Here is a 24,834-nt window from a genome sequence, read left to right as displayed (position 1 = left end):
AAGAAAAAGAGGTAATGAAATGAAGTCACTTCCTGCTGTGAAACAAACGTGGGACCGTTTATGCAGTTGTTTTTATTTATTCAACTCTAAAGATTGACAGAGGCAATTTTTTGATGGTTAACACCTTAGATTAACACAAATTATATTGCTATAAATTTGGTTCAGGGTCAGAATAGGAATCAGGAAAGAGGGAGAACAACAACAAAAATCTTCAAACACTGAAACGAAGAAAGACTTTTTTTCCTTTAATTAAATGCTACTTTCCCATAGACTTCCCTAGACTGGTTTGCAGTCTAAGGTAATAGGAAACAAGGCTGGGGCATTTGGAAGAAACTGCAGGCTAAGCTATGGTGCCAAGCAAGAGGCTGAAACCCCGATCTGAGTGTCAATCTCAGGCACGTTCTGGGAGCACAGGCAGATTTTCAAATGTTTCCTAGTGTTCTTTCCTTTTCACCCATTCAGTTTCCCCTTCTCTGGCTAATCCTGGACAGTACACAACCCCCTCATTGCCTCCCTTGGTCACGTTGTTGTTTACAGGGAACCTGACTGGCAAGTATGGCTTCTGCTTAGACTGGAAAGGCAGCAAGACCAGCTGCCTGACCCATCTCCTCCTGAAAGCCTGGACAGTAGGGGTTGCTGAGGAAGGCCTCTTCAGGCCCCTGAAAGGCCTGCGGTACTGGGAAGAACACTGCGTACCCTTGGGAAACCTGGCAACAGGTGCCGGTGACTCCTGGGGGAAATGAACAGTCAGAATCAATCCATATCACTGGGAAAGGTCAAGGGAAAAAACAGCTTCCCTTCCAAAAAAAAAAATGGTAAAGCGGAAATGAGGAGAGAAGAACCAAAATATTTAGAATGGCATTAAAAGTGAAGGCGCAAACTTCTTTCTGTCATTAAATCTAACTACAAGTTTCCTAAAGTCCAGTTACCAAGTTGAATTGTGTGGGATAGAAGACACAGGCCAGCTGGAATCTCCCTCAAGAGTTCACGGCCTCAGGCTGAGAGGTCCTGGGTTTGCGCTGGGGGAGCCCCTTTTTGAATGAGGGCTTGGGTGGGCCGGGCTCCATGCTGGCTCCAATTCCATTGGTCCCTGCAGAGTGAGTCTGGCCCCGTTCACTAGTGTTTCCTGGCGCCTGGGATGGAGCGCTCTGGTACCTGGAACCAGATGAATACCACGAGCTGTTTCTGTAACGACCCCCACTGTCATGTCGTCCTTGGTTCGTGGGGTCATTGGACTTTGGGCCTTGTGGCCTGTAGCCTTGTCCTCCGCGTCTGTTCCCCGGCAATACCTAAGGATAAAAGAAGACAATGTTCAGAGCACTGTGGCGTTAGGGCACCCCGTTTGCTCCAGTTCAGTTTATTGAGGAGTATTCTGAAAGCCTAATAGCGGTATCCCAGGCTTGGGACTCAGTTCTCTCTTAAAACCCACAGAGTTTGATCAGCCAATCCAATCTAGACACTAATCAGAATTAATAAATCATTCACTATTTACCCCCTGCTTTTCAGCCCTATGCTCTTCTCCACTGAAGAGCTTTTCTTTAGCTGGGCAGAAAAGGAGGAAAGAGCATCCTCTGAAGTTGTTACAAGCCCTCAGCTGGGCAAGTATCTTATCACGCGTCTGAATTTTGTAGATCATAAGCCATTTGTAAAGATAATGAACATCTGGAATAATAAAATAAACATCACTATGATCTACTCTGCTATATATCGTGAACCACAGATTAAATCACGCTGCTGTGACATTTAACATACCTTTCACATTACAACCCAGAAAGCTTATGGCATAGCATTTTATTTTTGTCCTCCAATTCCAATGTAATACCAGTCTGAAGAATTACTGACAGCACTGCCTTGGACTGCTCTTATGTATCTCCTTCAAACCAAGGAAAAGGGGCTTCCCTGGTGGCGCAGTGGTTGAGAGTCCGCCTGCCGATGCAGGGGACGCGGGTTCGTGCCCCGGTCCGGGAAGATCCTACATGCCGCGGAGCGGCTGGGCCCGTGAGCCATGGCCGCTGAGCCTGCGTGTCCGGAGCCTGTGCTCCGCGACGGGAGAGGCCACAGCAGTGAGAGGCCCGCGTACCGCAAAAAAACCCAAAAAACAAAAAACCACCCAAGGAAAAGAAACTATGGATTATACTTCAACTTTCTAGTGGTGCTTTTCTACTTCAAGATGGGTACATGACTCCCAGTGTGACCAATTACCAGGCAATATACTACTACCTACAAAGCTACGATCACTGCCAACATCAGAAAGTCAGCAGTCTTGGCGACAGGAAATCTAAACTGGCTGGTGATTTGGAACATACATACCAAATGCTTTCTCTGGAAATAACTGAGGCTGGAGGGATTCAAAATAGGTGTGGAATGGCCATAAAGAGAGGAAGGTAATGTACTGAGCTGTCAGTGTTGAAGCTGTGACAAACTGGCAGCATTTCTTCGTAAGTTGCTCAGTGTGGAAGCTAGGTTACCTCTCGATGAGGCTGGTAGGGCCGGCCACTGGAGTTTGCTGTGGTTGCAAGAGTCTCCCCCGGTGCCGAGTTTTTCTTGTTAGCACTTGTATGGCTGGGAGCAGAGGCACAGGTGGAAGAGGAAGCAGCAGAGGCATCACACGGGCTACTCAAAGACACAGATGTCACCGAGCTACATCGAGATCTGGTTGAATAGCTGTTCTTTGGATGGGACACTGAGACAGAAATGTGAGCGATATGTGGTCAGACGATAGAAGAGCATGGTGGGTAACGTATTCCCTATTTCTCCATCTCACAATGAGCAATTTAGGATAAAGGACTGTCTATCTGAGTATTTGTAAAGATAAGCTTAGAAATAGGTAACGGGAAGGAAAATCTCCCTTCTGCCCTCTTCCTCCACTCCTGCCAAATCCCCACTGCTTTGTAAGTGGCCCATCCCCCCACCAACTAATGACTTCTTGGCGTTTCCTACCACCTAAACTCCTGGCTTTGGCTCCAGCGGCTGACTAAGCCTAGGAACAATAGTACGGGCCATATGTTCGCTTTCCTATGCAAGGAACATTCTAAAGTACAGACTTCAAAAAGAAAGAAAAAGTTAAATAAAAAGCCAAATTCTTTTTTAAAAATTTGAATGAGGCAAGATGAGTTACATATGAACAGAACTAGTCCTTACAACAAATATCTATCTTCCCAAGGCTCTTTCTGCAAAAATAACTCCAAATTCAAAATATCAATCTAGCTGAAAAATACTAATATTTTCAATTCAAGTTTTGTCAGAATTCAACGGTCTAAAAGTACCCCATAGATGTTTTTCCTTGGCTTTAAGCCTGGGCTAATGTTGAACTCACAATCACTGCCCTAGGTCCAACATTTATTTCACTTTCACACCGAGACAGAAAGAACGTAGGAGCCAAGCTCGGGGTCTGGGTTTGACTGATGTGTCGCTACAGGCTCTCACCACAGAGGCACCACCGTGCCCCGCCTCCACACACACCTATTATGCTCTAGGCAAAGCAGGTATTGCTATCTCCACCGAGGAGTAAAATGAGCGGCCCAGTGTAGAGTGCAGAGGCAAGGATTCAAACTTGGTCTGACTCCAGGGCCACGTGCTCTTTATACTATATACCAAACACCTCTCAGCTCAGCAGGAAATGATGAAAAAATATGACCGCAAATCTAGGGAGCTGGAAAATGCCTAGCCTCAGAGCTCAAAGCATCTGTGTCCACTGACTTATTAAGTATCTCAGAGTTCCTTTTCATAAAAACAAGCAAACAAACCAAAACCCAAGAGGGACTGAGGAAGAATCAGGGGAGAAGCCAATTGGCACTTCAGTTTCTAGTTAGTAGAGGGTGGTCTTCTCATCACCATCTCCGGCGCCCTGAATCTCTCAGCACCTCACCTTGTCCAAATGAATCTATGTTCTTCTTTAGGGTCTCTACATCACAGGTGAATCGGGCCACTCGTCCCAGATCCTCGTCATATTTACGTTCACTAACAAAGTGCTGGAGAAAAGACAAAGAAAAGCCTCCAGTGAGACAAACAATATATGTGGGATTTATAGCTTGCTGTAAACAGACGAAACAATTACTTTCAATTGTTTTCTTTTTGTGCTTCAAAGTTCATTACCTACATGGCCATCATATTACCAATGCTGGGTGATGGACAAAATTCAGTCATTTTCCTTAAGGGCCCGAAGATAAGTCCATTTGGGAGCTTTATGAAATGCTAATGGTCATTAGGTGAAAATCAAGAGAAACTCTGGAGAAAGAAGGAACTCATGATGGAGGACCACCTTTCTCTCCACTGTTAGCTACTCTCCCCATTGTTCCATTTTATACACAGGCAGAGGCAGCGGAAATGCTCATAAGTTACAACAATGATTCCTTAATTTAAATAGATGATTTGGTGTTCTCTAATATAAACTTCCTTAGTAAACCCACTTCAACTGCTTTATACAGTAGGATTTTTTAGTCCTTGTAATAGGAACAATTTCTTGAGATGGAAAATCATTCATGTGAAAAGTCAGCTTTGCAAATGAGAAGAGTTTGTGCTGCAAGTAATTTAATCCTTTTAAGCAGACTGAGCTGAGAAGTAACCATCCCCTTGGGTCAAAAACTAACTATACTATAGAAATAGCGGGGCTAGAAACATGTCAGGAATAAAGTGCTTCTGGGGGTCTATTTCAATAAATCATTTCTAAGGTAGTCTGGAATCATTTTTTCAGATGTACAAGAGAGTAAGAAAGAAAAGTTAAAGGCCTAGATATAATTTAGAAGAACTGAACTCAGAGCAGTCCTCTAACCGGGGGTGGCCTAATTCCACTTTGGATTTTCAGGGGGTGGAATCAAGTGCATCAGAATCCTCGGGCTGCACCGAGAAGCAATAAACGGGAGAGGAGAAATGAAAATTACCTCTGGGACTTGAAGTCCTAAAGCTTCAGAGTATACTGTGACTTAGGAAACCACAAGAATCTCTATAACAAAGCCTTCAGACATGTAATATCAGTCTGAGATTAATTCTGAAACACATTCTAGGGTTTCCTGAGCCAAAGACATAACAGGAATGACGGAAATAAAATGATCTGGAAATAAGACATTTAAATTGCACAGCACCCACTTCAGTACACTGAAAACGTGGAGAGAAACAGATCCTTAGTCAGCCTGCAGAAATATTTCTAGCAGCTCTTCAACCACGTGGGAAGGGGAACAGATGAAGCCTGTGAGAGCCAGAATTCTTATCTAATTCCAAAGGGGTTTCTGGCTTCTCCCAGATAGTTGAATGAGACTGACTGGCATCAGTGCGAGGAAGACTTTCTATAAAATTTAGCAATATAGTCTTAGTTAATCAGAAAACGGTAATTTAAAACTTGCATTGTTGATTTCACTATTTCTCCCCAATATAGACTAAGGGGAAGGAGTGAGAGAATAATAACGCGACATAGGTTTGTGTGAAAGACTGGGTCAGGATGGTAACAGGGATGCCTGTAAGGTCTCAGATGATCTTCCATCTATGCTTTTATTTTACAAAGGCTGTTATTTAGCCTCCCCAGCATGTATTCCTCTTAAATATGGCAATAAATCTCACACGTTCAGAAAGAGCAGAGTTAGGGCACAGGAGCAGAGAAGGCCATACAGTTCACGGTTTAGAAACAATTAATGAGAATGTCAGTGTCCACAACTACCCATGAATAACCCAACCTCTCTCACGTTCCCATCTTAGTCTCAGAAACACTGTTCTTTATATAAGAATTTAAGACATCTGAGTGTGGAATCCAAGTAATCTTTATAAACAGTTTACAATATAATCAACACTTCAAATTGCTCATTTTTCTCTTATAAAATCAGAATTGACCAACCAACTATTTAACTATCTACTGAACACCTATTGTGTGCCAAGGCATTGTGCCAGGGCACTGGAGACACAGCAGTTCCTGTCACTGTAAAGTTCACTATCGAGTGGGAAAGGCAGATTAATCAAATGCACATACAATTATAAGTGTGCTAGGAAGGCACAAAACAGGGGGGACACGTTAGGAAAGTCAGGAAGGATGAGGTCAGGAGTGAGATGTGTGCTGGGAGTGGCAGGGGGAGGGAAAAGAATGTTCTGGACAGATGGAAAAGCATGTGCAGCAGCCCTCAGAGGAGGGAACAGGGTATGCCTGTGGAAAGGAGAGCGAGTATGGCTGGAGCAGAGGGGACAAGGGGGATGCTGTGCAAAGCACGGCAGAAGGGCCAGACCATACAGAGCCCTACAGGCCGTTAAGGATTATAGCCTATCCTGAAAGCAACGGGAAGTTTGAAGTAAGTTCTGTAATGCGAGGGACAGATATGAAGGGGTGGGGAGGCCAGGGCAGTGGCAAAGAGGAGGAGTGGAATCAGTTAGGAGGCTACCACAAAGTCCAAGCAAGAGATCACTGTAGCTTGATCATGATGGTGGTGGTGGAGACAAAGGGAAAAGGTCAGATCCGAGATTGCGCTGAAGGTCAAAGGGACAGGGTCTGCTGATAGACTGAACTGTGGGAAAAGGAGAGATTCCCTAAGGTTTCCAGCTTGGACACTGGATAGATGACAGTACCATTTACAGAGAAAGGGAAAGGGCCAGGAAAAGGGCCAGGTTTGGGAAGAGGAGATCATGAGTTAAATATATTAGATACAGCACTTTAGTCCCTGAGGGTAAGAAGAAAGGCAGAAAGGAGAAGGAGGTTCTACCTTGATATCAGCTCTGAGCTCAACCAACTGCTCCTCTGACATCCGAACAGCCACATCAGTCATCTTCTTTAGAAGTTCGGCTTTCTTCTGACGGCTGAGCAAAATTTCCACTGTAGAGGAAAGGGAGCATGACTCTTACGGTCTGCTAAATAGGACAAAGAAGAACTAGAAGTATAGGCCTTGCAGGATGTACTTGGACAGCCAAAGGCTTAGCTGCCCACCCATCCAGAAAGTGAAAATACCAAAGGTCCAGTTTCCACCTTCTTGAGGGACTCTGAAGGCAGTTTACATGGTAAATGCTTTTTATGAATCATAAAGACTCATACATCACTTGTCATTTCTCTTTCTCCTCTTCCCACTTAAAAAAATTTTATCAAGACGCATATAAATTAAAACAAAAATATGCACAAGGTAAAGAATACATCTAGAATAAATGGGTATAAAATGAAAAATAAAACCGTCCCTCCTACTTCTGACTTCCAGAGGAAACCACTGGTAACAATTTCTTATATATACTTTCCATTATACTCTCTGCATATACAATCTCTCTCTCTCTTTTTTCCCCTCACAATGGTCCCTCCTTTACCTTCGCTAGTTTTACTTACTATGTCTTGAAGTTCATTCCTTAGTAATACATTCGATTCCCCTCGCTCTGTTTAATAGCCACCTAGTATTCTACTATGTGGATATACAACAATTATTTACCAAGTTCCCTAATGATGGACATTAGATTATTTACAGCCTTTCAAGAAGCATCTTCTCTGGCTTGCTCCCAGATGTGTAACTCAGGTATGGCCATGAAGAATGACAGACAATAAACATTCTCTCAGAGGAGGAAGCCAGGGGTTACAGAGGACAAAGGGCAAAAGAAATTCTCTCAGGAAGCAGATCTAAGGGCTGCCAAATGAACCAAGGAACTTTCTCTACCACTGGGGCAGGGACTCTACTATTCTTGTCCAGTAAGCTTTGATCATTGCATGTCCAAGTGGGAATTTTTACTATAATTATCCTCTTCTCTCCCTATCTATGTAATAACGTTTCTTTCAGTTTATGGGATGCCAGACCACAATATACCATAACCAGAGCTGTTGGAAGATCTGAAACTACCCAGAAGTCCTGGACTTTCAGCTGAATACGTGAACTAGAGGAGACTGTGGAGGTGTTGCCATCAAGAAGGAGGTGAGTGTGTTCTCATTTTGGAAAAAAGAGGACTGCAGGGTAGCTGAGGGGTAGACTGTAGCAAAGACTGTTAGTGACTGAATATCCATTCTCCTCTATCAGAAGTCTAATGTTGTTGGGTACCAATGTGCTTAGGTAAAAAAAAGCTACATTTCCTGGCTTTGCTACACATAACTGTATCATGTGGTATAGTTTGGCCGTTGAGATCTAAGCAGAATTCAGAGGCGAGGCTTACTAGAAAGCTCTCTAAAGGAGTCTTAGCCTGCATGTAACATTTTGCCCTTCCCTGACTAGAGCCGTAGGATGTATATTTTGACCATAAGCACAATGTAAGGATGGCTGGGGAGAAGGATAGAGAAGCCTGGGTCCCTCATATCATTTTTTTTTTTTTTTTTTTTTTGCGGTACGCGGGCCTCTCACTGTTGCGGCCTCTCCCGTTGCAGAGCACAGGCTCCGGACGTGCAGGCTCAGCGGCCATGGCTCACGGGCCCAGCTGCTCCGCGGCATGTGGGATCTTCCCGGACTGGGGCACGAACCCGTGTCCCCTGCATCGGCAGGCGGACTCTCAACCACTGAGCCACCAGGGAAGCCCAGGACTTGGTTTTTATTCTGATTTAACTTTAGTAGCTGTAATTGCACGAAACCTAGTTCTTATTTATTTAAATAGTAGTATCAAGGATATCTAGACACCACTGTGCGTTTAAATGCCATTTTTCGTTTTGTAGACTTAACTGATAATTGGCCTTATTTGTGTGTTTCATCTGAAAACTCAGAGTTTTCCCTGAGTTCTTATATTTTGAAAGCATTAAAAGGTTTACACTAACAGAGATGGATAAATGCTAATATTTAATCTAAGGAAGGTTAAAATTTGCTTTGTTACCCAGAGCATTTTTTTTTGAAGGAGGAATTTTCATTTGTTTATTTATTTTATTTTTTTGGCTGCGTTGGGTCTTTGTTGCTGTGTTTGGGCTTTCTCTAGTTGCGGTGAGTGGGAGCTACTCTTCGTTGCACTGCGTGGGCTTCTCATTGTGGTAGCTTCTCTTGTTGCAGAGCACGGGCTCTAGGTGCTCGGGCTTCAGGAGTTGTGGCTCGCAGGCTCTGGACCACAGGCTCAGTAGTTGTGGCGCGTGGGCTTAGTTGCTCCGCGGCATGTGGGATCTTCCCAGACCAGGGCTCGAACCCATGTCCCCTGCATTGGCAGGCGGGTTCTTAACCACTGTGCCACCAGGGAAGTCCCCTCATATCATTTTGGAGATGCCCTACAGCCCTGGACTGCTTACCTCTGGACCTTTCATTTCATGAGAGAAAAAGAAGCTCACATTTCTTTAGGCCATTCCGTGGCATGCAGTCAAACTCAATTCCTAACTTATACACAGAATCCTGTAACCTACTGAGAAACTAGCCAAATTTACGTGAGAAAAAACTAGAATTTTTAAAGAGCTACATCAGGTGTAAAGCTGAATGTGTTTAGCAAGTTTACTTAGTCCAATTTGCCACATATATGCCACCCATGGGCTGCTCATGCCCATGTCTGGTTAACCGATAAGGGCACACTTTCCCAGTAAGTTAGGAGCATGCATACAAAAGTTTCTCAATACAAAGGCCCAACAAATACAAATGATCTGTTGGTCTGGCTCCCAAGATAAAACCTATTTGCCATTTGTATCAAATTCACTTTCTCTCAGCTCCAGCATTCTAGGATTCTAAGATAAAATTACAGATCTCAAGATGTGTCAAGTAAAGATTTCTACACATATCATATAACTCAGAGGGCCTAATTATATGACCTTGGACAACTCACATTTTTCCAAGGAACTTGTTTCTTCGTTTATGAAATGAAAAAAATAAAACAAAATAAAATCCAAAAACCTAACTCTCCCATAAGGTTGATATTAACATAACATATGAATGAGTGTGAAAAAACTCTCAATTGTGAAGTACTATGAACGTATAATTAATAAACTATAATATGTAAAGAAAAGAAACACCTTTTTGATATTATTGGTAAATGAGTAATTACATTAGTGTCATTGAGAACTAAGATTTTTAGCATGAGAGAGGTGGACTGTATTTGATAATTGATTGACCATGAATTGATAACTGGTTGAGGCTGGGTGCTGGGGGTTAATTATATTAGCCTCTCTATTTGAAATATGTTCAAAATTTTCTATAAAAGATGTATTTTAAAAAGCACCTTTGGACTTCCCTGATGGTGCAGTGGTTAAGAATCCGCCTGCCAGTGCAGGGGACACGGGTTCAAGCCCTGGTCTGGGAAGATCTCACATGCTGCGGAGCAACTAAGCCCGTGCGCCACAACTACTGAGCCTGCCCTCTAGAGCCTGCGAGCCACAACAACTGAGCCCACGCGCCCTGGAGCCCACGTACCGCAACTAATGAGCCCACACACTCTAGGGTCCACCTGCTGCAACTACTGAAGCCCGCGCGCCTAGAGCCCATGCTCCGCAACAAGAGAAGCCACCGCAATGAGAAGCCCGCACACTGCAATGAAAAGTAGCCCCTGCTCACCACAACTAGAGAAAGCCCGCGCTCAGCAACAAAGACCCAATGTAGCAAAAAAAAAAAAAAAGCACCTTCTTCTCAACAGTTAAGGACTATGTCTTTTTTTTTTTTTTTAGGGGCTATGTCTTCTTACTAATTTTATTTTCTCTGAAACTTCAATTTCAAAAAGAGAACACATAGGTACAAGAATGGACTGAAACTGTCACCGGAAATTTCAGGATATACCACTCAATTTAAATGAAATCTCACCTCTGAAAAACAATGGATAGCATCTCTGTTATATACTTAAAATTTCATTAAAATGGATCAAAACTGAACTCAGCTCAGTGCTTCAAAGCTGCCTCCTCTGGCCCATGACCACAGACACAAATGATTTAATTGTGAGTCATCATCTCAACCTATTTCCATTCTCACCAGTTTGAGAGTCGGTTAAAAGAAACAACCTTCCTAATTACAAATCTGGCATTCAATGCACGAAGGAAAAACTGTTGAAAAGTCCCAAATCAATGCCATTGTACAAGGTGCAGTTGGCATTCCTTTCTTTTCATATAGCTGTGTATCTTTAGCCTAACCCTTAATAGAAATGACAAAAAACAGATATCTCGTTCTTCTGTATAAAACCCCACAAATTATCCAAGTTAGACTATTCCTCCAGACTCCATTTTAGTAAGCTTTCAAAGAACCCTCGTCATGGGTATCCTGAACCTTCAGTTAATTGACTTTTTCCCTACCCAATGATAACAGACACTGAGTGAGGTTTCTACAACCTGAGAAAACAAAGGAAGTTCTGAGAGAGGTAATGACAGGAAGGTATACACTAATTGTAGGCAACCTGGTGACGTCTCCTCTGAACATGCCAAAGGTTTTTTTCCAAGTAGAAAGAAATCCAATGGAATTGTTCAATCACTGGAGGAAAAAACAAAGTAAAACCCAGGCACCTGCAAGATACTTTATTTTCCTTAATTCCCTTAATTGGTGCTGTGGTGGCAGACACCATGAAGTAGTCTCTGAACTCTATATTCAAAATATTAAAATTTGGCACTATTGAAAAACAGGCTCTTGTAAAGTTGTTTCACCTGAAAGGATTCCTATGCCAGCATGGTACAACTGCTCAAGACTGTTTAACCAAATATATAAACTCTTATTGTGGCATCTATATTGAGCTTTCGTTATGGGGGTTGAGAGGCAGGTAATAGCTTTAAGAAAGATCAGTCTTACTTGCTTCAGCTTTCACTTTGTCCATTTCAGCAAGCAATGCCACTTCTCGATCCATTAAACTAGGAAGGGATGACAAAGGGAAAAAAGGTTTGATCAGAAACTCAAACAGGAACACAGCACATTGTTAATAGTGGAGAAAGACTTATGAGTTTGTTCCCTAAAAGCATACTACAAAATAAACACTGTATATACCACATGAAAATCCTATCTCACCCTCAGCAAAGACTGTTTGAAAGATTCCAATAAAGAAACCTAATTCCCTTTTATTTCTCTATATTACAGTAAACCAGTAGCTACTCATCTAAGAGTTGAGAACCAGTAGATGGCAGTAGCAAGCTACAAAACATTTCTTGGTAAGTTGTGCTAAAGCGGAAGCCCTCATGGAAATTACATATTTCTACATGTGTGCATACTTTTTATTTTATATTTTGGTCTATAAAATTGGACAGCTTTGCTTCTAATGAATTTTTACCAGGCAACACTCCTGCTAGGGCAGGATAAATTTACCCACGATTAGGATTTATAGATCTTCAACATTTTAGCACAGTTGCACCAAGTCCACTGGTGCTTTAGTCTTAAGAATGCAGAGTAGTTAAAAGACATACATATACTGTGCTGGTTTCAGGTAAACGTTTAATAGTAATCCAGAAAAGATGGAATCAAAGGTTTCTGGAAGGCTTTTTACAGAAAAAGAACATTAAATGGTCAATTAGAATTTTCTCCACTGCAAATGTAAACGGTTTGTATGGGAAAGCTTTTCTATGTTCTTAGATAAGAGCCCACCACCTTCAGCGAACATATAAAGAAATAATAGGCTGCCCTAGGATTAAACCTCTGGATGAAAATAATTTTCCTTACCATATCAGTTTTGCTTAGCGGTGGCAAACAAACAAAACCCCAAAAACAAAAACACAAAACTAAAACTTTAATACCTGCACACACAGGAAATGTTCCAAATCTCTTCATATTTGAAATTCATTCTAATTTCTCCTTTTGAGTGGGAATATAACTACAGCGTTAATAAAAGTTCTCTTCTTGTTTCTGGTTGTAAAACTAATCACACACATATGCATATATATATATATATATATACACACACACACACACACACATATAGACACACACACACACAGTCTAATTCAATTTAGCTCAATATGTTGTTATGCTGGCACAAAGTAGTTAATATGGAGACTATAGTGAGATACACAAAAAAGTATAAGGCAGGGACATTTCCTCAAGGAGCAAAATCTGTTACAGTAAAGTGCTGGAGAACACAGGTTTGATAATCATTATGCATGATGTTAATACACAGACTTGTAAAGAAACAAATTTGGCTGGCATTATTAATCCCAAAGCACCAGACTAGAGAGAAGATACAACTATTGTGATAGGGTAGCAATACTTTTGCTAAGAAAGCATTCCCCAAACCTTGGCAAATATTTTGCTCCAAGAACTCTAGCAGCATTTGGAATACCTAAAAGGCAAAACAGAAGCACATCTGAGACAGGAGCTACCAGGCTTCGAGTTTATCATTACCTCTTCTGCCGTTGAATCACCTTAAGATGCAGACACTGTGTCCATCAGATGACAAATTTGTCTCTGACAAAGCTTGTAAAATGTTTATTAAAAGAGCTCAGCAAACAAGTAAGACTTTTGCAGCTTAACAACCTTTATTATGAAAAACTAGAATGTCACATGATACTTTTTCAGCAAGGAAAAAAGTTCTGCACTGTCACAATAAGACTTTTTTGTGTCAGTATGAGCTACTACATCGCGATGGTACTTTTTTTTCCCTGCAAGAATGATTAGCATCCATTTACATAACCTTTGTCTCTTGAATAACTCATTTCTTAAGAAATTCACAGGGCAGTGTGTGAGCAACCGTATGACCACATCAATTAAAAACGAAACAAAAGCTTACCCTTTCATGCCAAAAAAACACTGAAAAGCAGTAAGCACTTCTATTTCTTTTTGTTTGTCATGTTACCATCTATTGATAACACCTACTGAAAGGTCCTGTGATGTCAGCCAAGCATTAAACAGAGGAATCTATTGGCTAACTGTTGGGATATTTTCTCAGAGAAAAGCCTGATGAATCTTGGCAATTTTTCATTAAATTTTTTACAAGTCTTTAAAATGGAAAAATGAATAAATGTTAAATCATATGTAGTGTAAGTGCCCGACGATTAGCTTTTTTGGTTATAATATAAGTGCCCAACATTAAGCTTTCGGTTGCCGACATTCATAGAGCCAGGCCACCCCACCTATGAGGTTCCCCTTTTAGAAGGCCCTGGGAGACCCAGATAACTGACCCACTGGAGTGATCCTACTTTTCCTTCCCATGCTTTCTTGCTCTTATGTTTTAAATTTACTAATAAAGAACCCGGAAAACCCTAGGCACCCCACCCTCAACCCCAATAAAGGCATGACCCCAGGTCTGTACTCTCCTTAGGCACACTTTGCTGTGTGGTTCCAGGCATGCCATGTAGCCTCCACGACTTGTGAGTAATAAACCTTGTTTTTTTCTTCAAAATGCCCTGAGAGTTGTCGCTGAGGTGCATGTGGCAATCGTAAGAACCACAAGGGTCAGTCCGCCACAACACTGGCTCATAGGGGCCCAGGTGAGTGCCCCCAGGCATTCCTAGCTGAGAGCGTCACTAAAGATAGGCTGACACCAACACAAAACACTATTAAGAACTTTCTTAAAAGTACATCACATAACGTATTACAGTTGTGTAGAAGAATAACTGTATTTTAGGTAATTAATGCTAAAGCATTTAGGGATGTCCATGTTATGTCTGCAACTTCCAAATGGTTCCACCAAAACACACACACACACACACACACACACAGAGCAAATACACCGATCACTGTACTATCCCTTCAACTTTTCTGTATATTGAAAGTTTAAGTGCGGAAACATGCGCATCACAAAATAAACAGAGGTGAGAAGCGTGCAAAGGTGGAAAGTAGGCTAAGCATAAGATAAATAGCAGAGGCATTTTTCACAATTAAAAATAGTAATTTACTGTAATACAACTTTCTGACAATGAGGAAACTTAAGCTAAAGTTTCCACCTGTTCTAAGCTGTATGGCGGTCCCAGTATGGATCTGTGGCCAAGAGATTCAAAAGTACCTGTGGTTTGAGGTAATAGTTTTCAGATGCCATAGCTACAAGCAATGAGTCCTCTCAGAGAGTGATGAAAGGCTCATTCAGACTGCCAGACTTTCTGTTACCTTTCTTACTCAGTACTTGAGGGTACTAAGCTTGCAACTGTTCTGTCAAGGCTTTCCTGAATGGAAATACATGATGATGAGCATCTGAGAACACTGGACTCAGAAACTGATAATGAAAATCCACTAAATATTGCTGGGACTCTGTTTAGAAAGACACTAGGTCTTATTAAGCCTGGGCCTCATACAGCATAGAGAATTTCCATATCCTTTCTTTGACCATGAAAGATGGTTTTGGATGTCTTGTCACTGTTAAGGAAAAAGACTGGTAAATGTTCGAATGTTCTCTATTTCCTTCTCTCCTTACCAAGACTTTTTACCATCTTCACATTTCCTCAACTTACTCTAAAGCTTTTGCGTAATTTAGTTGGTCAGAGTAGTTGTTCCCGTAGCATCACCATTAATATCTCTAAGATACATTATATATCCATCATTTGAAACAAGCCCTTTAATTAATATATTTAACATGTAGCTTATTGATTAAAGCTATTGCCTTCAGTAATTCCTTGGTACCAAAAAACTGTGAACTGTCATTTGTTTATGGTTGTTGCATTAGAAAACAATGTTATAATAGAAACGACTCCGGCAATTCCTGACCCAACTAATTATTTCAAGCGTTTATACTCTAAACCGCTCAATAATGTTCTTACAAAACATTTGAACTTGATTTTATTTGCTGAAAACCTAAAACCTATTTATTCTAATTCCACTAAAGCAGAAATCCAAGCAAAGCAAAGCCAATGCAAACACCTTTATTTCTCTGAAGACACTTCTCCCTTCTCAGATAAAACAACCAAAAAAGGGAATTTTCAGTAGTTTTTGTGAGCAGAGAATTAATGATGCTTCAAGTGTTTCATAAAACGCCGTATTCCCAGCACTGGTTTTATGAGTATGGTACACACATCTGGGCTCAACATAGAAACAACAAACACCAGTTAGGCAGCCAGGTCATTTTGTTGAGCTGAACAATTGGGGTAAAATGAATGGAAAGAATCAGCTTATTAAATCAAATTTGAATCTTATGAAAACTCGGTTCCTCTTTGTTAGGAGGCCTTTACAAAGCATGTAATGTAATTTTCATATTTCAAGAATCTCAAGTAGCTTTTAAGACGTTAGAATGTGGATGGATATAAGCTGTTCTTGTGGGACAGGCCCTTAATGGAAAACCTTTCTTTCTGTTCTTCTCCAGTGGTCAAAGCATCTCGATTCTACAGTAATACTAGAGACCATATGATTCGATGATATTTTACAATATGTTTTGGGAAAAAGAAACAGTAGCAATCTAGATTACCAAGGAGCTCATTGTTCAAGTTTCTAGCTGGTAAGGAAAAATAGTTGGAGTGTTAAGCCACATAACGAGTGGCTGACTTGATCCTAAACCAGGACTTGTTTTTTTGAACCTTCTCTCTGGATATGATAGCAACGTCTAAAGGGAGACATATATGGACTAGGAAGGCGAAGACTGAAAAAATAAAGGCAAACAGAGATACCTGGTAAGACACAAAAAGGGAAGCATGATATAGTGGAAAAGTATCACTTAATAACAAGTATGACTTTTGGCAAATTATTTTTTTTCTGTGCCCATTTTTTTCATCTATAAAATGAGTATAATATTACAAATGATATTGTTATATATAGATATTGTGCATAAAAGTTTCTGACATACAATACCTCAATAAATGGCAACAGCAATTATTCTTATTTCTGTACTCATGTTGATTTCTCAGTTTCAGCAGAATATGTTTAGTAAAATGCCCTCATATTACTCTGGTAAATCATTATACGTTCCAGATCCACTGTCTAGAAATTCTTTTTTTTTGCCACGCCTCACAGCATGCAGGATGCTAGTTCTTGGACCAGGGATTGAACCTGTGCCCCCTGCAGTGGAAGCGCAGAGCCCTAACTACTGGACCGCCAGGGAAGTCCCTTTTTTTCTTCTTTTTTTTTTTCCGATGTGGACCATTTTTAAAGTCTTTATTGAATTTGTTCTTCTGTTTTATGTCTTGGTGTTTTGGCCGTGAGGCATGTGGGATCTTAGCTCCCTGCCAGGGATCGAACCTGCACCCCCTGCATTGGAAGGTGAAGCCTTAACCACTGGACCACCGGGGAAGTCCCTAGAAATTCTTAAATAAACACATACACATACTAACACAGTGCAGGCAGTTATAAAGAGGTGAATCAAAGATAATTTAAGTGAGAAGAATACACTACAAAACTACAATCTCACTATGATTATATCTATTAAGATCACGCATGCTTATAGATAAGGGAACACAAAAAATAAAAAATTAATTATGTGTTAAGGTGGTAGAGTTATATGACTTCTATTTTTTAAAAACAATTGTTATAATTATGGGAAATATAGTAAAAATAAGAGGGAATAAAGGAAACTTTAAAAAAAAGAAAAACAAAATTCAGATTCCTTCATCAAACGCTCTCCTTCTACTTTAGCCTCTGACTTATCTCTCACTACTTTCAACTATTGCCCCTTAGCTCTAGCTACACTGTGAAGTCCCTACATGTCCCTTCTATGCCTTCGCTTATATCATATCTCTTAAAGGATCCCCGCCCTTTCTGCCAGTGTAAATTCCATGCGTTTTCAAGGCTTGATAATGATTCATTTCCTCCCAGAAATCTTTTCTAATTGACCCCCTCCACAGTAACCTTTCTCTTAAAATCTTCATGCCTTTCCCACAACTAAGATCTGACCTGAAGAATAACTGAATTGCAAGTCACTCCAAATTGTGACTTAAGAAGAGTGATTTAGGCCCTTATGAATTACAACATAAAAAGAACATTAAATATTTTGGATGGAATGGTCCTTCTTATAGTTTTGTTTTATTGAACTAAAAAAATCCTTTAAAGATGTTCATAGGCTCAGTCAAAATCCTGGACCTCTTCACTCTAACCCTATTCTGTAACAACTGAATTCCTTAGTCCCTAAATTCCCTGCAGTGGGGTTTCTCTGTTACACAGCCTTTAAGCTGAGAAGGAGATAACATATGAGATATGCACCAAGAGTCTCTAGCCTTCTTCTCAAGCTTTAGTGGGGAAGTGAGCCATCAGTGATGGGTGGGATGAAGAGCATAGGTTACTGGGAGTCAGAACACACAGATTCAAATACTGAGTCTGCAACTTACGATGTCATGTTAGGCAAATAGCTTAACCTAAGACTCAAATTCCTTTTAATAGTAAAGTAAAATATAAAGTTCCCTCTGCACAGGACAGAAATCTGGATGAATAAATCAGATAGTATGATTGAACATGTTTGGTACTGTCAAGTAATCTTCGTATGGTATTTAGTTATTTTCACAGATGGTTAAAGGGTTAGAATTTTAAATCAAAGAATATTGAGAACCATGGAGGCAACTAGTAGAAATAAGATATCAATATACTAAACATGTGAAAACTGAAGAATAATTTAAAACTAAAGAGTGCTAGGTACCTTTCTGATAACACATTATAACAGTAGCCCATTCCTTTATTTCTATGGTTTTTAGACATTTTTGAAAGTGCTTTCATTCATAAAATTATTTTCTAAATTTTCAGCATCTCTATAGATGGGCTTTACATTTAAGGATCTAAAAGCCTTTGTTAAGTTTATTGTAAGAAGAAAAGAGAAGCTCAAATAAAAGGAAGTAACTTTTCTAAGGTGAATGAGGAATCAGCCAGGAAAAACTTCAGTCTTAAGCACAGGCGTACACTGACTTTATGTGCTGTAGAATCCCAAATTTATTAGCCATTTTCTCCTTTTAGTAAGTACCTTTTGACTTTCAATAAAACAGAAATTTTATTTAAAAGGCAGGCTGAGTGTGTATTTTGTTGGCACTTTTCACCGACACATATTATGACAACTGTCCGAAGTAGTTTACACACTCCAGCCTCATGTTCTACTTCATACCCTACTCCTTAACAGCCTTAAACTTGTCAGCTAGGAGCTCCAACAATGTGCCAGACAAATTTTATTAATTAACAAGAAAAGTAAACCTGGGTCTAGAGATGATTATTACTGGATCACCAATAAGAACAGATTTGACGTTTTACATCCTGGGACGCCTCTGCTTTTACCTTCCCGCAGGTAAATGTCAGCTTTCATTTGGCCTCGATGGGAAAGCAGTTATCGGCATAATTCCCCTAATGCCCCGTCAGGTGTAATGTAATCTTACTGTTGCAAATCTGTTAGAACGCTTTTCTTTTCTTTTATACTGTAACCAACGCAAAAAATGGCTTCCTAAGTGACATTAACTCCAAGCTCTGGTTCAGTGCCAAAGGGAGTTAGCTCACCTGCCAATTATATCTTGACGTAGAAATTACAGGGGCATTGAAATAAGCCAGTTTAAAAACCCAATCATCCAGAGAGAAGGCTTTACACCAGCAGGAAAGGGCAGGTAATGTCTTTCCTCAAGTTAAATTGACCTGGTTTCTACGCCTGCTAATCAATCCTAAATACACAGTTTCTAGGCAGGAAACCATTTCATTTGTCATTTATTAAAGGAGGCTCCCCCTGACTGGGTTCCAAGTCAACAAGGACTCACAAATCTCTCTCCCGGAACTGTATTTCCTGGTTCAGGCTGGTTCTGAATGGAATCAGATCCTGTGGCTAAGTAATCAGTAAACTAAATAATCATGGAGACCGGAGGTTTGTCAAGGCAAAGTTGTGATGCTCTGCTCTTAGCTCTTTATTCTTTTCTTGAGCCAACAATATCTGATATGATAATAATCCAGAGCAAAGGGCATGGGGCTTTCTCCCAGAGGGTCAGGAAGAGGAGAAATCAGCTACCTAGAAAAATTTCCAGGGGAAGTTAGTTTATTAAAGGTGAATTTTGGAGAATTGGTTGGATTTAGATAAGCAGAAAATATAGGAGAGCATTATTAGGCTGGAAAAATGGCCTTAACTAGTATATGGAAGAGGAAATGTGTACGTTAAGTTTTGAGACGAGTAATCTGGCTAGAGCAAAAATGTATAGAAGAAAAACTGAAGATATGACATTGAATTTCTAGCTATAAAACCTGAAAGGGGAAACTTGGGATTCAGGACAAAGCATGGGTAGACTAGCAGATGAATTATCTATCCTAAAAGTAGTTTTTGGTTCGTGGACCACTCTACACTTTGCAAATGATAAAAGCAGTGGTCAGCAACTTTCTGGAGGCTTTATTCTACATCTTTGTTAATTCACTCCCTTCTTCAATTCCACAGAACAGGAGGACTGAGGCTACCCACACTCCCTCTATCTTTTGTCTGCTGTGGCATGAAGTGACCAGACTAAGTTTGTGAACAGAGACATGGCTGAATATGACCTCAGGAAACAGCTACATAGACAGGCAAGAAAACGGATGGACGGTTGGGAGGAAGAGTGGTGTAGGTCCTCCCTATTCATGAAAACTTCCTCTCACATTTCAGATCCACGCAAGTTTTACAAGTAAGCAGAATGGACAGTCTTAAATCCCCAAATATCAACCTAGCTGCTTGTCTTCCTATCATTTTACTTAATTTGGTCCTTAGGTCTTTTCCATTTTCAAAAAAGTCCCTTATAAAATGCAAATACCCCCCCGAAAGGAGTTATGGTTTAAAAATTAGTTACCACTTTACTAATAGTTAAAACAGCTTCAGTGTTCTAGAAAAAAATTAGAACATATTTCTCCTCCCAAAGATTCTCTAATCTATAATCAAATATATTCGATAAATAGCTCCCTCTTGTAAATTCTGAAAAGTGCCTGAAAAGGCATTAAGAAGTCCAGTAGTAAAAAAAAATTTAAGTATTTTCAAACCTCTTTAACTACTAAACCATATTTCCCATACAGAACACATATATTTTAAGATAGAATTTTTAAAAACAAGCTTAAAAAGCACAAAATTAAAATAAATCAATGATTAATAATAGGGCACAGAAGAGACCATTAGGGTGGGATGCATTAGGAAAACAAAGACATCTTTTCTACTTTATAACTTTGTTCAAAAACATCATGTCATTGGTTACAGATTCCTCGTTTAAAAGACAGACCCTAATGTAAGGATGCATGACCTACTCTTTAATTATTTGTCCCTTTCCGAACAATGTTAATATTAATTTAGGCCCATTCCTAAAGCATTATGAGTTCTCTCTACCACTCATTCCCACACTGTGACCACAAGTAGAATGAAGCAGAAAGCTAAACACAGCACAGGATTTTTAAGTCTTTCTCCACTATGTAGAGTAGTTAAGAGTTTGGAATTAAAGAATTTGGTGAATGACTAACCATCTTTTTTAAACGATCATTTTTGTGCTACTGATATCAAAAGCAACGTAACTTACCAGCTCTGCAATTCAGCAAAAGCTTGTTTCATTTTCTTAATGGAAGCATCCATCTCTTCTTTAACTACAACTCGATATCGTGCAAGAGACACTGTGCAGCGCTGGAGGTCTTTCACAGATTTTTCAATATTAGAACCTTGAAAAAACCCCAATAAAAAAAGGAGCACAGGTGACTTGAAAGCTGGATCTGAACACCTAAGCATGTAACGTAACAAATGTCACATGGACTAAGAATACTTCCTAAATGGCCACACTCCTCAATAAAAAACTAATGTTTTCATAGATTTTTCTTTTTTAAGTAAGTATTGTAGACAAGATGGAGTAATAGGAATTGGATTTACCCTCCTGCCTTAAAAAACTTCAGACACACACAAAATATATGAAACTGGTTTTTAGACAATGAACAATAGGCAGAGTACTTCTCACCCACTACCCCCCACCCCCCTGCGAAGAAAACAGACACAAAAGAAGTGAGGACTGTGACTGCCCCCACTTACTGCCATAAGAGAGTTTCCAGGCTGCAATGCAAGGAGGAGAAATCCGAAACTGAGCCTGGAAGTCTCCCTGAATTGAGGGGACAGAGTTGAGAATTCAGTGAGGCCAAGGTGGCTAGAATTCTCAGGGCAGAATACTGGAGAGGAGAAAGCTATGCAAAAATGAAAAAATTGTACAAAGACCTACAGAGGATTCTGAGTGCATGGGTGTGCAGAAACTACCCGATGTTTCGGGTAAAAGAACCACTGGAAAGCAGCAGGGGGAATAATCCTCAGAGCTTACCCAGACCAGGAATGGTTCATGTTCATACCAGCCAGAGTGGGGTACCAGGTAGAGTACTTAGAAGGGTACTGCCTCAGTAATTAGCTCTAGACTAAAGGTTGCTCTATTTCCATCTAACAAAGCTTAAAAAAGCAAGCTTCAGATTGTTTCCAAGTAACAGTCCCAGAATAAATCACAAGAATATTTAAAGAAATACAAAAATATCTAGCAATCAACAAAGAGAAATTCACAATGTCTGGCATCCAATAAAAAATTACTAGAGGCAGAAAAATATGACTGATCCATAATGAAGAGAAAAATCAATGAATAGAAACAGGTGCAGAAATGACACAGATGTAGAATCAAGTAGGTAGGGACATCAAAAGAGCTAATGTAATCAGATACCATATGTTCAAGAAGGCAGAGGAAAAGCATAAGCACGTTAAGGAGAGACATGGAAGATATTGAAAAAGACCCCAACTGAACCTCTAGAGATGAAAAAAAAAAACCAAAACACACAATGTCTGAGATGAAAACTACACTGGATTGGATTAACAGCAGATTAAAAACTATTAAAGAAAAAAAGATTAATAAATTTGAAGACGTCAATTTTAGAAACTATCCAAAATGAAATGAAACACAGAGAGAAAAAAACTAAAAGAAAACCTATGTCAGTAGGTACCAAATTTTCAAAACTCTCTAAATAACAGGATTTAGTGGAATACAATTCACCACGTAGACATTACAAAATTGATAAAGTTCTTTCTCGGTAGTACAGTTTGAAGCATTACATGTGGGTAAGCCAACACTGGAGATAAAGATGAAATACATTTACCTACCCAACACATTTTAACCAGTTTCTGAGAGTTCTGTTAACCTTTTTATATTCACCAATGTCAAAATTATTACAACTGGTAGTTGGAATAACTGATCTAACAAATGTATAATGTGCCAAGATACAGATTTTCAATTTTTTATTTAAATCCTTCCTCATCTCAACTTGATTTCTTTAACATCTACCTAAAAGCTTTCAAGCCCTGTGCCTTCAGTTTTGCTTGACTAAACAGTCTCAGACTTGCCTTTCTGCACCAAGTTGAGGACTATATTAGAAAGATGAAAAAGGAGAGCCTCGCTAATTAAGTTTGGCTCATGTGGAATAAATAATTCAATAAAGAGCTACAGGTTACAAGTGTCTTTTACATTTCTCTGTTTCATTTGTTCAGGTGAGTGGACAGCCATGCTTAGATGTATGGCAGAAGGGCTATTATCTCAATCTGTTTAATTATTGGCTGATTATTTAAATAACTATTATAGTTTAAAAGAAAAGCAAATGGCTACCATCAGTCAATGCTAAGTAAATGCTTAAGAGAAAATGACCTTGTTTAAAGCTATAGTCTTACAGGTATCAGTAAGAGCATGAAGTTGTGAAGAGAAATTAAAATATTTCTTCAAAGTGTCATTTCAGAGATGGCAGAGCTTTCTACTGTTGAGTCAACCAGGACATAAAAGTGAAGGAAATAGCACAGAAATGTTGCAGTAAAGCAAATAAAACAAACAGGTTAATGTTAGCAGAAAAGTCATCCTGGCATCCTTGACTTTCGCTCACAAAAACGATCCCCATTATTGTAGCAAGACTGTACAGCATCTAAACTACTATCAGACTCCAACTGTGTACACAAAACGGGGAAAGGGTGGGTAGACACTGCCTGGAAAACAGAAAAAGTATTACCTGCTGCCCATTCTGAAACCTTACCTATGAGAACAAAGATAATTTGCCCTCTTGAGCTAAAAACACAGATTTTATTGTTTTCTCTCAAAGGAAGGCCTCTGACTTACCTAGCTTTTTGTTGGTGGAAGAGAGTGGAACACCTTCCATTCCTAGATTTGAAAGCTGAGGTCCTATGGCAGGTCTTGAGAGAGATTTGGCAGCATTTCTATTCTGTTGAGAATTCTGAGCAGAGTGCACAGTCAAAGGCCTGGACTCAAAATCAGAGACACCATTCTCCAGCATGGATCCTGTCAAAGGAAGCGGCCAGTATATTAGAGCACAATTTAGGGGTCAATCAAGCAGTCTAAAATATACACAAAGAAAAAAGGTAAAAATGCGCCAAAACGATGCCTCTTTAAAGGTTGTGAACAGAATCAACTGACAAAATAGAACAAAGAGCAGAGTCAGTGAGGCTATGAGTGTTATCTGGCTTAGCCCTAAAAGGCACCCTAACTGAAGAGGAGGGTGCTTTGTGAACCCATCTCCAGACAGGCTAGCTCATTCCCTGTACCTTGGTAACTTCCTTGTAGTTCTGGGCACAAGAAAGTGAAGAGAGTCAATATCACCACCTTCTGACAAGCTTCTGTAAGTTATGTCGAGGAAAAGATTTTTACACTGTCCCAGGGAAAGAAGGGTTTTAAAAGCTTTAGGGAATAGAAAGGGCAAAGCATTAGGAAATGAGAGGAAAGCTAGTTCAGAAGAAAATGAAAGCCATTGACTATCTTTGGTTTGTTTGAGGTGCTATGTTTTTCTCTAAGTCTTTGTGTGTGTGTGCATGTGAACTAATCAATAAAAGAACATCTGAAAAGTACAGCATAATTTTAAAATTGGCATTACATTTATAAAGCCAGCAGCAACAGAGCAAGTAGAACTGGATTAACAAACAAGTAATTAAAAAGCCTATCTTAAAAAATATATTCCCAATATCTTCCCAGCACTCATCAAAACGGTTAATGAAACAAAATGTACAAGATACCTGAATTTACAAATAAAACTAACCTTAATTCTTTACTAAAAAACAAATGTGGGACTAAAAAAACCAACAGTCTACTTCTAATGAAAGCCATGGGATTACAGTTATGCTTATATATTCCTCATTGCGTTGGGTTTTAGAATAATAATATCAACATCAACTCATCATCATCATTTTCCTTAATAAGTGTGAAATTAAAAAAACACCTTAAGGTCA

At 39.8% G+C, this 24,834-nt stretch overlaps 1 protein-coding gene across 2 annotated transcripts in view; it reads right to left on the bottom strand.

Moving 5' to 3' along the window:
• Positions 1 to 52: 52 nt before the first annotated feature.
• SPATS2 (spermatogenesis associated serine rich 2) overlaps positions 53 to 24,834 on the bottom strand; it is a 136,024-nt gene continuing 111,242 nt past the window's right edge. For both annotated transcript variants that reach the window (XM_033436374.2, XM_004274362.4), the window contains exons 7-13: positions 23,714 to 23,893; positions 21,122 to 21,257; positions 11,595 to 11,653; positions 6,678 to 6,787; positions 3,869 to 3,971; positions 2,469 to 2,683; positions 53 to 1,289 (exon numbers count right to left, since the gene is read on the bottom strand). In XM_033436374.2, the coding sequence (XP_033292265.2) occupies positions 978 to 1,289; positions 2,469 to 2,683; positions 3,869 to 3,971; positions 6,678 to 6,787; positions 11,595 to 11,653; positions 21,122 to 21,257; positions 23,714 to 23,893 (1,115 nt within the window). In that variant the 3' untranslated portion in view covers positions 53 to 977. The remainder of the gene's footprint in view (positions 1,290 to 2,468; positions 2,684 to 3,868; positions 3,972 to 6,677; positions 6,788 to 11,594; positions 11,654 to 21,121; positions 21,258 to 23,713; positions 23,894 to 24,834) is intronic.

This window comes from Orcinus orca, chromosome 11 (assembly GCF_937001465.1).
Source record: "Orcinus orca chromosome 11, mOrcOrc1.1, whole genome shotgun sequence".
Taxonomy (NCBI): Eukaryota; Metazoa; Chordata; class Mammalia; order Artiodactyla; family Delphinidae; genus Orcinus; species Orcinus orca.
This window is presented reverse-complemented; position numbering and strand designations above follow the sequence as displayed.